This window comes from Myotis nattereri (assembly GCF_964212035.1).
Source record: "Myotis nattereri genome assembly, chromosome: 8".
Lineage (NCBI taxonomy): Eukaryota > Metazoa > Chordata > Mammalia > Chiroptera > Vespertilionidae > Myotis > Myotis nattereri.
This window is the reverse complement of record NC_138083.1, coordinates 41,937,161-41,953,149: the sequence shown is the minus strand read 5'-3', so window position 1 is coordinate 41,953,149 and position 15,989 is coordinate 41,937,161. Positions and strand designations below refer to the sequence as shown.

The following is a 15,989-nucleotide window of genomic DNA, read 5'->3' as shown; positions in this document are numbered from 1 at the left end:
TGTGAAGGTGTTAACTTCCAAATGGAATGAGAAATAAGGCTCTGTGACCAATCAGAGGCGTTTATGAGACCATGGCAGTGTCTAGAAAAGATCTAGAAGTTGTCCTAAGTATACTCGATATGCCAATCAGACATTGTGCCATGTAGACCTTGAAAGGTATTTACCCGTGAATAATTGGAAAACGCTGTGCTTAGTGCCTGACGCACAGAGGTTTAGTGAAAGTCGGTGTTTGGTGTCTGTACGGGCACATAGTACAGGTCAGAGCGGCTCTTAGAGGACAAGACGGACGCAGACTGGATTCCAAGTACCTCATGATCTTGAGGAGAGAATTGGAATCTGAGGTGTACTAATGGACTGGGAAAGAGCGATGATCAAAGGACAAAAATTGGTATGTTTCATCTCTTCTGCTCTGCCTGACATGCAGACCATCCCATCTCTGTGCTCAGAGATGGCCTCTGGGTGAAACGGACCAGCTTTCATGCTACTGTTTTTGGTTTTGCAGTCACTTGCAAAGAGATAGGGTAATAGCAAGTTAAGTGTGGGTGAGCGTGGCAGTAAAGACATAAATACCCCAATACAGCTCTTCTTCCCCTTCAAACAGCTCTGTGACAAGTTTTAAGGGAGTTGGGGGCAAACAGAATTGGTTGAAACTTCACTAAATGACCCTGGAGAAGTCACCTGACCTCTATAGGGCCCACCAAATGAGAGTAATCCTTCCTTTTGGGAATGCTGTAAGGATTCCATTACTTTTTATTTGCACTTGAACAAGTTACTTTCTGCCCTGCCCATTCTCTGTAAAGTAAGCCCAGCATATAAGTGACTGTTCAGTCGTCTTCAACAAGGGGTAGGGAATTATTACTAACTGTTGATTATTTTGGAATGAGAAATACACATTGGATCTCTTCTTTCAGAGCAAACATTCAGTTCTAAAAGTATGCATACATATTATCTACAAAGCTGCAGTAATAGGACCCAATTCTGATTTCTGTCTTTCCCCCTTTTCATATTAATATTGTTTCTATGGCTGTTGCTATATTAACATCATAATTTATAAAACCATTATCCTGTTGGACTTTTGGGTGACTTTTACTCCTGCTTTTTAAGCTAACAATGACAATCAGACATTTTGCATGAATAGTTATTTCACTGTTTATTTCTGTTGGAAGGATTTCTGAAGGTGAGATTGTTGGGTCAGATGTTATAAATATCTGTAGTGTTCTTGGTACATAAAGTGTTGCTCTATTGCTTTTTAAAGGAAAGAGCAGCTTCCATGTCAGCAGCAGAGTGTGTGTGAACACTCATTCACTTGGCCACCACCAGCATTCGATGCCGTCACTGAATATTGTTAACCTAATAGGTATAAAAGGAGATCGGATGTTTTCATCAGTCTGCCTTTCTTTGATTGCTAGGGAAAGTAATCTTTCCCATATGTGTTCATGGTTTCCATTTACGCATCACACCTGCCCCTCCTACTACCCATTTATTCCAACCCGCCGCTGCTATTGAATCTGAATGGGGCATATACGTGGTCACTCTGTAGGTTGAGGATTTCCAGGTTCATGTTCAGGTCTGGAGAACTATGCTGATTCCTGTGTTTTCCTGTAGTGTCGTCTGCGTTAAATGCATCTAGCAATGCCTTGGTTACTCTTCAAACATTAAAATTAATTCAATTTGAATTGTTTTACCTTGGAGGTTCTGCTTCTAGGCAGCTGTCCCTTGTAAAACCCTTATGATTTTATATTATTTAAGCATGAATAAAATTTATAAGCCTAATCAGGGAGGCAGGAGTGATGAAGTAAAAATGGAGCCATAGTCCCTAACAAGTAAACATGAAGCTTGAATGTGAAAATAACAATGCTTTTCTCCTGGTAACTTTCAGTGTTTCTTATAAAAAAAAAAAATAATTGTGGATTGAGGCTGAGTCTCCAAAATAAACATCTGGGGAATTCTGGCATTATTATCCTATGGGAACCAGTTCCAGTCTTTTGTTTACTTCTTTTCTTAGTTTTCCAGACAAAAGAATGGGAGCTCCACCCGGTCTTCATTTTAAACACATTTTCCTGGTTGCCACCACCCCGGCTCAGGCCTGTGCTCCTTCTTGGTGCAGCTGTGCCCACGGAGTGTTGTTGCTGGCCCCGCTGCAGAGCTGCTGCGTTCTATAGATGACACAATGGTGACTGGGACTCTCAGTGGCCACTGTGACCTCTGGGCAGTCTCCCTGCCTGACTCTCACCTTCCTGGCCTCCCGCACTCCCTCCTCTATCAGGTTCATCTTCCTGAAGCACCTTTCGGATCATGTTTCTTTCCTTGCAGACGCCTTCAGTGGTTCCTCCGGCTGCTGGAACAAAGCCTTGCCAAGGCCTCATGGACCAGGGAAAGTGACTCCTGTCAGCCTCCACCAGCTCATGTACCCATAAATCTCAGCTGGGCGGGTGACTCGTACCCTCCTGCTCCTGTGTCTTGTCTGAAAAGCTCTCTCTCATCCCCTCTGAATTCTTGCTCACACCTGTGACTGCTGTATTAACCAGCTCAAAACACCTAGGAAATGATTACTGACTTATGTACACTCTATCGTGATAGAAATTGGGAAGCATTTACGATTTGGGAACTCATAGGAGGGACCTGTCTGTAGATTACAAAGGTAACTTTATTTTGCTTGTCAGTTTCTCCATTTCCTTTGCTTAAGTTTTTCTTGTGACTAATGAGGCTTTAAGTTGGTATGGAGAGGGGACAGCAGTTGACACTAGCAGTTGTGGAGCAGGCCCTGATACCCCCTGGACAGAGCTTGAGTTCTAGGCTGAATCCAGATGCGTTCACTGTGCCACATCTGGACAGACTCAGCTCTGCGTGAGGTGCCCGCATCCAATCTCAAACAATCTTGGGACTTACCCCTTCCCTGTTCCCATTGGTAACATGGCCATCATAGTGCTTGGCCACACATCTCAGAATAATTCCATGATAATTGTGTGAGATGATGCGTGTGAAAAATACTTAGGGAACTGTTAAGGGCTGCCTGACATTGTTGAGAAATATCATCAGCATTAGTAGGATGTGATGGGGAGCCCACAGCAGAAATGGACCACATTACCCAGAAATCCTTTCAGTTTAACAGAAAGGTCCAAGTTTGAGACTCCCCTGCGCCTTCCAATGGTAACCATGGAGGCTGTGAGAAGTGAAATGGTGGTCAGTCTTCTCTGTGGCTGAGGGTTCCGGGGTGGACTTTCGGAGGAACAGAGGATGGAGCTGTGGACCCAGAGGAGCCTTTTCTATCATGAGTAAAGGTCTGGGCTTAGTTCACGTTAGTGTCCCAGGCTTCTAAGTTTCCTAGGCTTCAGTTTGGGAGGAAATAAAATATATAACCCTCTTTGTCCTGGGAACAGTAATCACGTTGTTTCTATAACAGTATAAAGTTTAAATTTAATCTAGATCCTAGATATGTTTTATTACTATTGCTTCATGAGATTCTTTGTCTAATTACAACTGTCACCAAGCTTGTCAGATTATGCTCTCAAGAGTATTGGGCAGATTCCAAACAGGGTGTGGCATGTGTCTGGGTAACAGGTTCCCGCTGCTTCTTAGATGGGGCTGTTCTTTAGAATATCTTAGAAACAATAGTGGCCATAGAATTATTATTACCATGGAGTTATTATTATTTATGATTAATGATATGTGTATTAGTTATCTGTTGCTACATAATGAGTTAATTCAAAACATGGCAGCTGAAAACGACCCACATTTGTTATCTCATAGTTTCTGTGGATCAGGAATCTGAGCACTGCTTAATTGGGTTCTCTGCTTCAGGGTCTCTCCCAAGATTACAATTAAGGTGTCAGCCCAGGCTGGGGTCTCATCTGAAGGCTGGAGTGAGGAAGGGCCCATGTGGTTGGTGGCAAAATTCATTTCTTTTTTTTCTTTAAAAAATATTTACTTTTTCCCAGTTTTATTGAGATATAATATATAATTATAAAAGCATAATATGCTAATTAGACCAGACAGTCAAACGACCTTTCGGAAGTCATTCTGGACATCCTTCCGGATGAAGCCATGGTGGCTGGGGCCAAGGCAGAGGCAGTTGGGGGCGATCAGGCAGGCAGGCAGAGGGGTTAGGGGCAATCAGGCAGGCAGGCCAATGATTAGTGGAGATCAGGCAGGCAGGCAAGTGGTTAGGGGTGATCAGGCAGGCAGGCGAGTGGTTAGGGGTGATCAGGCAGGCAGGCGAGTGGTTAGGGGTGATCAGGCAGGCAGGCGAGCAGTTAGGGACAATCAGGCAGGCAGGCAGAGTGGTTAGGGGTGATCAGGCAGGCAGGCAAGCAGTTAGGAACCAGTGGTCCCAGATTGCGAGAGGGATGTCCGACTGCTGGTTTAGGCCCGATCCCTAAACTGTCAGTCAGACATCCTCCAGGGGGTCCTGGATTGCGAGATTGTGCAGGCCAGGCTGAGGGACCCCCTCCCCTTGCACAAATTTCATGCACCGGGCCTCTAGTCTATATGTAAAACCCTACTATGCGAAGTGTCCCCTCAGGATTTCGACCAACCGGGAGTTCGATTGCTTGCTATGACATGGAATGACCACCAGGGGTGGCACGTAATGAAGGAAGGCTCCGGCCAGTGGCCGACAGCCACTAGGGACCCTACCCATGCATGAATTTCATGCACTGAGCCTCTCGTCCAGTGGTTCTCAACCTTCTGGCCCTTTAAATACAGTTCCTCATGTTGTGACCCAACCATAAAATTATTTTCGTTGCTACTTCATAACTGTAATGTTGCTACTGTTATGAATCGTAATGTAAATATCTGATATGCAGGATGGTCTTAGGCGACCCCTGTGAAAGGGTCATTCGACTGCCAAAGGGGTTGCGACCCACAGGTTGAGAACCGCTGCTCTAGTCAATATATAAATGTGTATTAGTTTAAGGTGTACAACATAATGATTTGACATCTGTATAAAGTGCAAAATGATCACTATAAGTTTAGTTAACATTCATCACCTCACATAGTTACACATTTTTTTCTTGTGAGAACTTTTAAGATCGACTCTCTTAGCAACTTTCAAATGTACAATACAGCACTGCCAGCTATGGTCACCATGCTGTATGTTTACAAAGTTCATTTCCTTGTGGGTTGTTGGGCTGAAGAAAATCAGTTCCTTGCTGCATGTTGGCTGGATGCTCACTCCGTTTCTTGCCATATAAGTCTCTCCATAGAGCAGCTGCTTTCTCAGAGTCAAGAAGGGGAGAGAGCTGGCTGCCAAGAAGGGAGTTACAGCCTCCCGTAACCTAATCATGAAGGAGACATCCCCTCTTCTGTTGGATGGAAGCCAGGCATTATGTCCAGCCCCCTCTCGTGAGGAGGGGTTACACAGAAAGAGGTGGGATCAGGGGAGGTGTCTTAAATTCTGCCTACTAGAGTTGTAACATTATATTTAGTATAGAGCATATAATAAAAAGCATACAGAGTCTAGAAAATATAAAAATATAAAAATTTATTATATCATGTGTGTTATATATTTGTATTATCTTTAATAATAATAAGCAAATGAAAGGAAGAAAAACACATTCCAGCCCTAGCTAGTTTGGCTCAGTGGATAGAGCATAGGCCTGTGGACTGAAGGGTCCCGGGTTCAATTCCAATCAAGGGCACATGCCTGGGTTATGGGCTCGCTACCCAGTAGGGGGGCGCGTGCAAGAGGCAGCCAATCAATTATTCTCTCTCATCACTGATGTTTCTGTCTCTCCCTCTTCCTTCCTCTCTGCAATCAATAAAAATATATCTTTTTTAAAAAAGAAAAACACATTTCAGAAATATCCTTTCTTATTGAGGACTTTAAAAGCTGTTAAAAAAAAAAAAAGATGACAAAGAACGAACAAAAATGAATACTGTGAATCTTACTTGGGTCTCCCTGGACACAAATCAAGTTACACAACAAAGACATCATTGATCGGGGACTCCTGGCCTCTCCCAGCCCAAGTTCTTGTTGTTGCTGTGTATGCACACAGATCATATCCAAAAAACTCAACTATTTTTGTCCCCATTTTCCCTTTATTGGAATCTGGAAACCTGTGTTATCAATGAAAGTTTGAGCTTTCATTCCTTCTAACTTCAGAGTAAAGTTTATTCCTTTTGCCTGGATTCCCTTTTTCTCTCTCCTTCAGCACCTTCTCCCCCAAAAAAGGGGACAGAGGATTTCATAGCCACGTATTTGAAGATGACAAATGATGGATGTTAGGGCTTCAAGTCTGGAAATCCTGCTGTTTACCCCTCCTGTCATCTGGGGTTCATGACCAAGAGGGCTGAATACTATAAGAGGCAGGATGGGAAACAAGGCACTGCTGTATTAAATGCTGGAAAAACCCCTAATCGAGCTCTGGTGTAAATAAGGCCTTGTGGTTCCTATTCATCCCTCTCTCTTCCCCCACCCCAGACTGGTTTTAGAAAGCCTATAGAAAGGTCTAGAGTCCACTAACCAGACAGCTGCGTGGTTAGGGAGAGAACAGAGAAGAGACGGACACTGGAGTTACTACTAGAAGGCAGACGCCCTCCTGGGCTGTTGCCCACGTGGAGATATCAGGTAGAAATAGCCCACACAGCAGCCTGAACAGGGGATAGAGTAACATGACCCCCCTTAGTGCTGCAAGCTCAGGGTCCTCCCTTAGGGAGGAGCGGGTAAGGGGTGGACGGGAGGGGCTGAAAAGTTTTGTCTGCCTTGGGGGATAGAGTTTGAGTCTTTGTCTTGAAAATTTATGTCTTTCATGAGCACTGAGAAGGAGGGGTGGGAACCAGCCTGCAGAGAATGGCAGGGCTCTGGTGGCGTGGAAGGTCATCGCAGGAAGTCCAGTTAAGAGTCCACTTGTAGTGGTTTAGGAGAGAGAGGATGTTTGTCTGCATTAGGGTGGTGGCTGTGGAAATAGAAGGGCACGGATCTGAGGTGTGTGTTTGGGGAGAAGTGACTATGTCTCATAGCTGTCAGGCATTGTTCATTTATCTGTACTCCTCCATAGCCTAGAAGTCTCTAGGGCAAGCATGTCAAACTCGCAGCCCATGGGCCTTATGCCTCTTTGATTTGGCCTGCTTGCTCTAAGGCAGCAGTTCTCAACCTGTGGGTCGCGACCCCTGTGGCAGTCAAATGACCCTTTTTACAGGGGTCTCCTAAGACCATCCTGCATATCAGATATTTACATTACGATTCATAACAGTAGCAACATTACAGTTATGAGGTAGCAACGAAAATGATTTTATGGTTGGGTCACAACATGAGGAACTGTATTTAAAGGGCCAGAAGGTTGAGAACCACTGCTAAGGGGTCTGTTCCCAGGGCCTAGTGTAGTAGCCTGTGCCAAGCAGGTGCTTAAAGGAGGCTGAGTAAACACACAGGTATCTGCAGTGTGCTGCAGTGGTGGTGAGACTGTTACCGTTTCCAAAGCCATGGTATACACAGTGCCTGCATTGTAGGGATCATGGTTTGGACCTGGAAAGCTTTGGCTAGGGTTTCAAAGAAGTTATTTCTTCCTTATTTTTCTTTCATTGCCCTAAAGTGACACAGCTACAGTAGCCCCACGTGTAGTGTGGCTGTGTCTGGACTGCACACACATGCAGACATCAGAGAACTTCCCACGCAGCTTTGAGCTCCCTGCCGTGCTTACCAGGTCGCCTGCACAGATCTGGCCTGCGTGCGTGTGTGTGTGCTCGGGTGGGGAGCTCTTTGGTTATGCAAGGCTTTGCTTACTTTGGATTACATACTTGTGGTTGTCCAATCCATTCTTTCTGTGTGTTTGTCTCCTCTCCCTACGTCAAGGACTGGACTCAGTCTTAATATGCAAAATAAGCATGGAGATGCTTAGAAGTGATGATATGTTCGCTTACAAAATGCTTCTATAGAATGTGCGTAATGCCACTGACCTGTGCACTTAACAATGGTTTAAGTGGTAAATTTTATGTTGTGTATGTTTTACTACAATAAAAAATGTTTGTATAAGGTGCTTTCAGACTTTACGATATTTTATATGCCCCTATAATGGAGAGGTTAGATCCTGACCCTGCTATTTACCAGCTGAGCCTCAGTCTACTTATCTGTAAGATGGGATGATAATATCTACCTCCCAGGTTAGTCCTGCGTGACATAGTAAGTGCTTAGTAAGTGGTAACCACTTTATTATTTGTGTTCTAAAAGACTTCTGGTATAAGATTTGCCTCTCAGAGTTTGGAAATTTTAAGAAGAGACTGTATTAAATTTAAATATTAGCTAAAGCATTGATGCCACTGTATTACAAAACCACCAAAAGGCCAATTAAACGCTTGTGAAGTCCCAAGAAATATCCATTTACAAACCCACAGACAGTTGGGAAAGAGGGAAAATGTTTCACTCGGCAATTAAGAGGTTTTATAGCTGAATATGTCTGTGCTTAAATAGACTCATATTTTATAACTAGAGGTCCAGTGCACGAATTCATGCACGGGTGGGGTCCCTCAGGGTGGCTGCAGGGATCTGGCTGAAACCTGCAATCCAACACCACCTGCCACTCCTGCCTGCTGCTCCTGCTCATCCCGGCCCCACTGCACTTGCCGCAGGCTCAGACCGAGTCAGTCCCAATTGGGAGAGGCTCGCACTGCAGCAGCAGCACTCGCCCATGAGCCCTGCGCCTGGTGCCCATCCTATGCCAGCCTGGGATCCAGATCCAACCCACTGACGTTCGTGCTGGTTGTCAGGAGCCACCTGGTGGCCACTTTTATATTGTTTCTTCCTTGCTTATGTCTAGGGAGGGAAGCAACCGTGGTCCGCGAGGCCGACTTCCAGGAGGCTGGCGGCGCTGTCGGGATTGTGCCAGTGGCACCGGTCTGGCGGTGCCTGGCCCATTCTCCAGAGATTGGACCTGCAGGACTACTGAGGGAGGGAGTGGCTGCCGTGGGCTGGTGGGCTGCTGGGACAGGTTGGTCAGCTGATCGGTGCTCCCACTGTGGGAGCACACTGACCACCAGAGGACAGCTCCTGCATTGAGTGTCTACCCCCTGGTGGTCAGTGTGCGTCATAGTGACCGGTCCACCGGTCAGTCACTTAGGCTTTTATATAGATAGATAGCCTAATATTTTAACCCCCAGTGATGGGCAGGTGCATTTTAGTGATCTTCAGAGATGGAAAAGCCTAAAGGGATAGATCCCCATATGGTCCCATTTATTATTGTAAATAACTTTTTTGATAATTATGGGAATAATTGTTAACAATAACAATGGCTAACATTTGAGTACTTAGAGTAGGCTAAACCCTGAATCAAGCACTTCATGCATCATCTCACTTAAAATCACGCATGCCAGTTGTTGGAAATTCAGAAAATGAGTAAATGTGTGTGTGAATGACTGGGACTGTGCTGTACATAGGGATTGTAACTCACTTTTCAACTTCATGGGTTTGGGCGTTTGCAATGTCATTAAAAACTCTTGTGATCACTATCTAAATAACTAGTTTAGATCTGTCCCCATAGTATGAAGAGGCCACAATTTATGTACCATTTTAAATAACACTGGACAAAAGCCTCATAAATATTTGAACAGTTCCTGGATGTACATTTGGGACCATAAAAATGTACATGTCCAAGAGGCTAGGTTTGGTATAAAGCCATGCAGTCAGCTGAATAGTTCCACACGAGGCAACTAACACCCCATTAAAATATATAACAAATTGCAACGTAAACATAGAATATAGAAAATCTCTCTTTGGGAAGCAGGTGATTTTGCTGCAAATTTTTAATAATTATGCAAGTTATTCAACCTTGCAGAATTTAGGCTTTCTCCTCTGTTGAGTAGGACTAGCAATAATACCTTCACCAAGGTGTATGGGAAGTTTCAAAGGTCAGTGTCTATAATGCATGTAGGCAGGGCCTGGTGTGCTGGTAACACTATATAAATGTGAGGTGCTATTGACAATACTGAGTACATAGCAGTGTAATGCTTATGTAAATATTGCCCGGCTGTATGTCTGTCCTGAAGTATTTGTGTCAATATTTTCCTAATATAAATGTAACTAAGGTTGTTTTTGTTACTTGTGGACGGTCATTTTATACAGTGGCATATACACAAATACAGAATCGAGATACAGGCAGTGGGTGGTGGCAGTTAGGAAAATTGGCTAGGGAGTGCTCCCAGGAAGTCGTTAGCAGAATTTGAGGACTTAAGCTTGTATTTAATGTATCGGAGTAAAAACTCAAAATATTAGTGCTAGCAGAAACCAGATATCTTAGGGCAATGGGTTTGAAATTTTGTGAGCAATACACAGTACAAAATTCAATTCCATGAAGACTCATGATGCAAATAAATGTGTATATGCATTGTTTTGTAAAACTGTCTTGCCAGCAGTACTAATTCTTACTGTGTGTGCTGTACTCTGAGATTTTAGAATCGGTTTCACTTTCTTTTAATGTTGGTTGTGAACCAGTTAAGTTGATTTTGCTGGGTAGAGACCCACAATTTGAAATACAACCTTTTTTTTTTTTCTTTTTTAAATATACTTTGTTGATTTTTTACAGAGAGGAAGGGAGAGGGATAGAGGTAGAAACATCGATGAAAGAGAAACATCGATCAGCTGCCTCCTGCACACCTCCTACTGGGGATGTGCCCACAACCAAGGTACATGCCCTAGACCAGCCGTGGGCAAACTACGGCCCGCGGGCTGGATCCGGCCCGTTTGAAATGAATAAAACTAAAAAAAAAAAAAGACCGTACCCTTTTATGTAATGATGTTTACTTTGAATTTATATTAGTTCACACAAACACTCCATCCATGCTTTGTTCCGGCCCTCCGGTCCAGTTTAAGAACCCATTGTGGCCCTCGAGTCAAAAAGTTTGCCCACTCCTGCCCTAGACCCAAATTTAACCTGGGACCCTTCAGTCCGCAGGCCGATGCTCTATCCACTGAGCCAAACCAGTTAGGGCTTGAAATACAACCTTAAAGTTTGTCTATCCTTCCTCTTAAAAAAAATAAAAATAAAAATAAATTGCAGTTCCTTTTTTTGTTAATTCTCACCCAAGCATTTCACCAATAATGAATGGTTTGGTTCTTATTTGCATAAGAATTTGAACTTTGGGGTCATTATTCAGACATATTTATATGTTAGTAAGATACTAGTCTGTTAAAAGGCATTGTAACCAGAGGTAGACAGAATTCTACCAAAAACTGGGCACAGGTCATAATTCACTCTGGTTTCCCTTTCTCTTAAACCAGGTAGTTCCAGTTTGCCAGCAGAATGAGTACAGAACGAGACTCAGAAACGACATTTGAGGAGGATTCTCAGCCCAATGATGAAGTGGTTCCGTACAGTGACGATGAAACCGAAGATGAACTTGAGGACCAGGGGCCTGAGGTTGAACCGACACAGAATCGAGTCAACAGAGAAGTGGAGGAAAGACGGGAGACATTAAGAAAAGGTAACCGCTCTGGACTGGAGACCAGGTGCCGTCCTTGTCATCCTCACATGAGCAGTGGCACTGGCTGCAAAGCACGGATGGCCCGTGTTAGATGGTCCAGGAGTCACCTTCCTCCTCTTATCTCAGGATGCAACTGGGAGAGTGGTTGATGGGCTTGGACAAGTGCACAACCTCCTCAGTATATAGAGCTAGTCTACCTTATCTGACATATACTGCCCAGGAACAGGAGGTCTTCAGTATTCCTTCGTGTCTGTATTGTTAGAAGGGGGTTGTGTGTGGAAGAATTTTCTTGTTACTGAGCCCAGGGACCTTCGAGTTACCATACCTTCTGTTCAGTCAGTAGTGACTATAAAATGGTTTTGGCTCTCTATTTCTCCAGGAAAATTTTTATGGGTCTCTGACTGCCACGTGGGGCCTGTTATACAGCAGCTTCGAGGTAGGGTCCAGCGTTGGCAAATGTCTTCTGGTCGTGGCTTTTCTATTTCATTTCCTGCTGGTTCTCCCTTCCAAAGCTGATCCTTTTCTCTTTGGACCCCAGATTTGCTCCAGGTTGAACCCGTTTCCTCCAGGTTCCTGAAATTCCAGCTAAATGACTGTGGTTTCCTAGTCACAGAAATCTCCATGAAATTGATCTGTTTCTGACTCTCCAGACACACCTCTCCACAGCCTCCATCAGAATGACTTCTGGTTTTATCTGGTTTCTCCAAAGTCTCCATCACCATCAGTCTGCCTTCCCAAGGTCTCCCAGAAGCCTGCGCCCCTCATGTCACCCCCTGCCCCCTCGTCTCTCCTTCCCGCATTCTGCTGCCTGTTAAACTGTATTTTTTCAAAGTTTTCACCCAGAGGAAAAAGTGGCACGGCATGAAATCCCTCACACTGCTGCAGTGATTCCTCCTGGTCAGACCGTGCCTCTGCTCTTCTGTGTGGGGAGGCTCTCGGTGTGAGGGAGGGCATATGTCCGCCAGGGCCCTCCCACCGCAGCTCTGAAACCTGGGGAGGCCATCAATATGTATATATCGCTTGCCTGTTTCTCAGCTTTCCACATCAAACTTGTAGCTCGGCCAGTGTTGCCCAGTGGTGGTTGAATGCTGACCTATGTACCAGGAGGCCACGGTTAGATTCCTGGTCAGGGCTCCATCCCCAGTATGGGGTGGGCAGGAGCCAGCCAATGAATGATTCTCTCTCATCATTGATGTTTCTATCTCTCCCTCTCCTTTCCTCTCTGAAATCAATAAAAAATATATATGTATTTTTTTAAGTATAGTTTTTAGACTTTCTTTTGGACTTCAGGTTGATATTGAGTATTAAGCTTAAGTGCTTTCTGCCTCTAAGTAGAAGTCATGATAATTGAGCTGAATGAAAATGGAATCACTGCCAAGCTGAACAGGAATGTGGCTTCTGTCATAACAGGTCCAGGCTTGGTAGAGTTCAGATGAGGAAAGTTAGCGAGGAGTTCTAGCTGGTTGCCCAAATAGTGCACAACCTGTTTCTTCCTCATTCCTTTCCTACTGCACTTCTAAGTTTCATATCACAGCCTCGGAATCTCTACCGTATAGAGATATCTGGTGAGCTGGCTCCGCAGGTGAAGGGTGAACTCGGCTGCTGGCGCTTGGTGTCACGCTATCAGATTTGTGGCTGAGGACACAGCAAAGGGCCTGGGGTTGGGTGCCTGCAGAAATGTCAGACAAGCACGTAGTGGGTAGCAACTCTCACCCCTGGTTTTTTCCAACTCTGCCTTCACATTCTGGTGCTCCGGGCTCTTTCCTGATGGTTGAGTTGGCCGATCTTATTTCTTGTCAATTTCAACCCTCAGAATATAGGCATTGAGGGGGTTCAGGCTTGATCTTGTCTCTTCATAGTTTTTTTCCAATGGGGGCTTATATTTCTAGAAGAATTTGGTGGTTCTCATTTCTCAAAACCTCTGTTGAATAACTTTGCTTGTGACTTTTTAAAATATTATTATTCTGACACCTCTGTCTGCCCTTCCAAACACACAGAGGACATTCAGTAAGTGCTAGATCTCTTCCCTGTTCCTTTCTCCTTCTGCCTGGCATTTGCCCCCAACCAGTCTGCTTCCTCTTCTCCCCTTCTCTCCCTCCCTTCTTCCTCTGTACCCCTCTCTCCCCCTTTCTTAACTTTGCTTCCCTCCCTATACTCACTTGGAACACTCCCTGTTCATGATGAACAAACATACTAGCACAGAACAGTATCGGCTAGAATGTGTTCCGGGAAACACCAGTCCCACCGAATGCTCCAGGGCACCAAGATTCTGTGGTCCCGTGACCCAAAACTCAGACTTCTTTCTCTTTGTCTTGGAGTTTAAGGTTGTCCATTGGCATAAAGGGATCCTGGAAGACTGGGCTTTAAAGAAACCAGTTTAATTCTATTCAGCCACAGCTTCCTTAAATTCCTTGACGCTAGAATGCTGGGTCTTTTTGTTTGTTTGTTCTTTACCATCCTGGTGTCACTAGGTTAGCTCTGTGGGTGACCCTATGCCAGGTGGGAACCAGCTTAGAGAGGAAGTCCTTGGGAAGAGGCAGTGGTCTGGAGGGGGTCCCTGGATGAGTACAAATCGGCCCTTTCTTCTGAGCCGGGCATGGAATGGAAAGGCTGTCTCCTGCCTCGTTGGCAGCGTTGCTTTATTATTGAACTCTCCCGTCGCCTCGCTCTGGCTGGCTCACAGATACACCCCCAGCTTCCCGTCTACAGCAGATTCTTACCTGAATCTTGCTTTCTGCCTCGGGCCGGTGTCCTGTCTCCTGTTCTCCTGGCCACGCTTCTGGAAACCCGTTTCTCTACCTCCACATCCTCCTCTTCTCCCAGGTTCTTCCCCTCTGTGGGCTGCCTGTGGATGACACTTTCTGAAAGGTCACCCAGAACCCCAGTGCCAAGTCCGGTGAGCTTTCTATCAATCACCTATTCCCAGCCTCTGCTTTCTCTGGCGTGCTTTTCAACAGCCTCTCCTTCAGGAAACACAGCTCTCCTTGGCCGGTGATACCCTCCTGTCCCAACGCTCCTGTTTCTCCTCTCCCCGCACCTTTAAAATGTTCACATTTCCGCTCACCCACTGTTCTCCCTCTACAGGCCTTCCTTTGGCGAGCTAATCACTTTCATCTGCTTCAGGCACCACACCTCTATGCGTGCTTCAAAGACAAAACTTGTGTGATTTTGAGCAGGGAGGACCCTGGATGGAGATTGTGGCATAAAATGACGATTTCATGATGTTCACAGATTCTGAGTCAGGAGTTCGGACAGGGCACAGTAGGGGTGGCTTGTGTCTGCTCTCGGGTATCTGGGACTTCAGCTGTGAAGACTTGAACCATTGGGGTCTGGAATCATCTGGAAGCTTCTTCATTCCTATGTCTGGCCCTTGAGCTGGATAACTCAAATGCTCAACTGGGCCTTTAGAGGAAGCACCCCCAGCATCTTGGGCTTCTCCTGGCATGGCGACAGGCTGCCATGGGGGTGTCCTAAGCGGGATCATCGTGCCAAGAGATCAAAGCAGAAGCCGGCTGTAGAATTCAGGCGGCATCATGAGTGCTACGTTCTCTTGGGTGTAAGAGAGCCACTGAGGCCAGCCCTGATTCAAGGGGAGGGACATTAGATGCTACTTCTTGATGAGGGAGTCACAAGGTCACATTGCAGGATGGGAGATACTGCTGTGGCCGCCTTTGGAAAGTGCCTTCTGCCTCCGTGGATAACAGAGACATCTGTGGGGATGAGTAATGGGGGGTGGGGGGGGAGGACAGGCAAGGAGAGGGTTGACTTGGACCTGACTACTTGTGTTGCTAGCTGGCAATTAGAAGTATAGGATGAACTAGTAAGAAACGAACAAGAATGGTGCGGCCTTGTACCTGGAGAGTGACAGAATTTTAAACGCTTAACCACAATGTAATAAACAGCAGTGAGCTTTAGTTTCCAGAATGCAGTCCTTAGAGGACTTGGCTGACTTTTGGGTTTTGCTGTGCCCATGTAAGTCACATATTCTTAGGGAGAGGAAAGTCCAGGTAAGGGCGTTAGGACAGGAGCCTTTTCCGTGAGTTCCTGCCCCCATTCCTTCCATAAGTGTACCCACCCCCTACTCCCCATCCACACATTCTTCACATTTGCATACATTCTAAGAGGTGTGACTACTGCGTATTAGAACTGACTGATTCTGACTATACAACTTGGAACTGGAGATGATTCACACAAAAGCTTCAACATCATTCATTCATTCATTCATTCATTCATTCATTCATTTTAACCTAAATAATACTGTACAGGGAGTCCCCCAAGTCCTTTCTTCTTGACTGCATTGGGTTGCTCTCTGTACTTGAAAATATAAAACTGCACTTCTTTTAAAGCCTTTTCCAACTCAGAATTTTGTGTAGGGGTGAATTTTGTGTTGTGTTGCTTGACTATTTAGGACGGAATGTTCAATCATGAGGGTTTAAAGGTATCACCAAGAGAGCATCAGGCCCTAGCTGGTTTGGCTCAGTGGGTAGAGCATTGGCCTGTGGACTGGAGGGTCCCGGGTTCGATTCCAGTCAAGGGCACATGTTTGGGTTGCGGGCTCGATCCCCAGTGGGGAGCAT

At 45.3% G+C, this 15,989-nt stretch overlaps 1 protein-coding gene across 1 annotated transcript in view; it reads left to right on the top strand.

The window, feature by feature from the left end:
* ATP8B1 (ATPase phospholipid transporting 8B1) overlaps positions 1-15,989 on the top strand; it is a gene marked incomplete at its 3' end in the record, with an annotated part of 109,508 nt that overhangs the window by 43,268 nt on the left and 50,251 nt on the right. The window contains exon 2 of the mRNA XM_081096587.1: positions 11,210-11,412. Coding sequence (XP_080952713.1) covers positions 11,232-11,412 — 181 coding nt within the window. The 5' untranslated portion in view covers positions 11,210-11,231. The remainder of the gene's footprint in view (positions 1-11,209; positions 11,413-15,989) is intronic.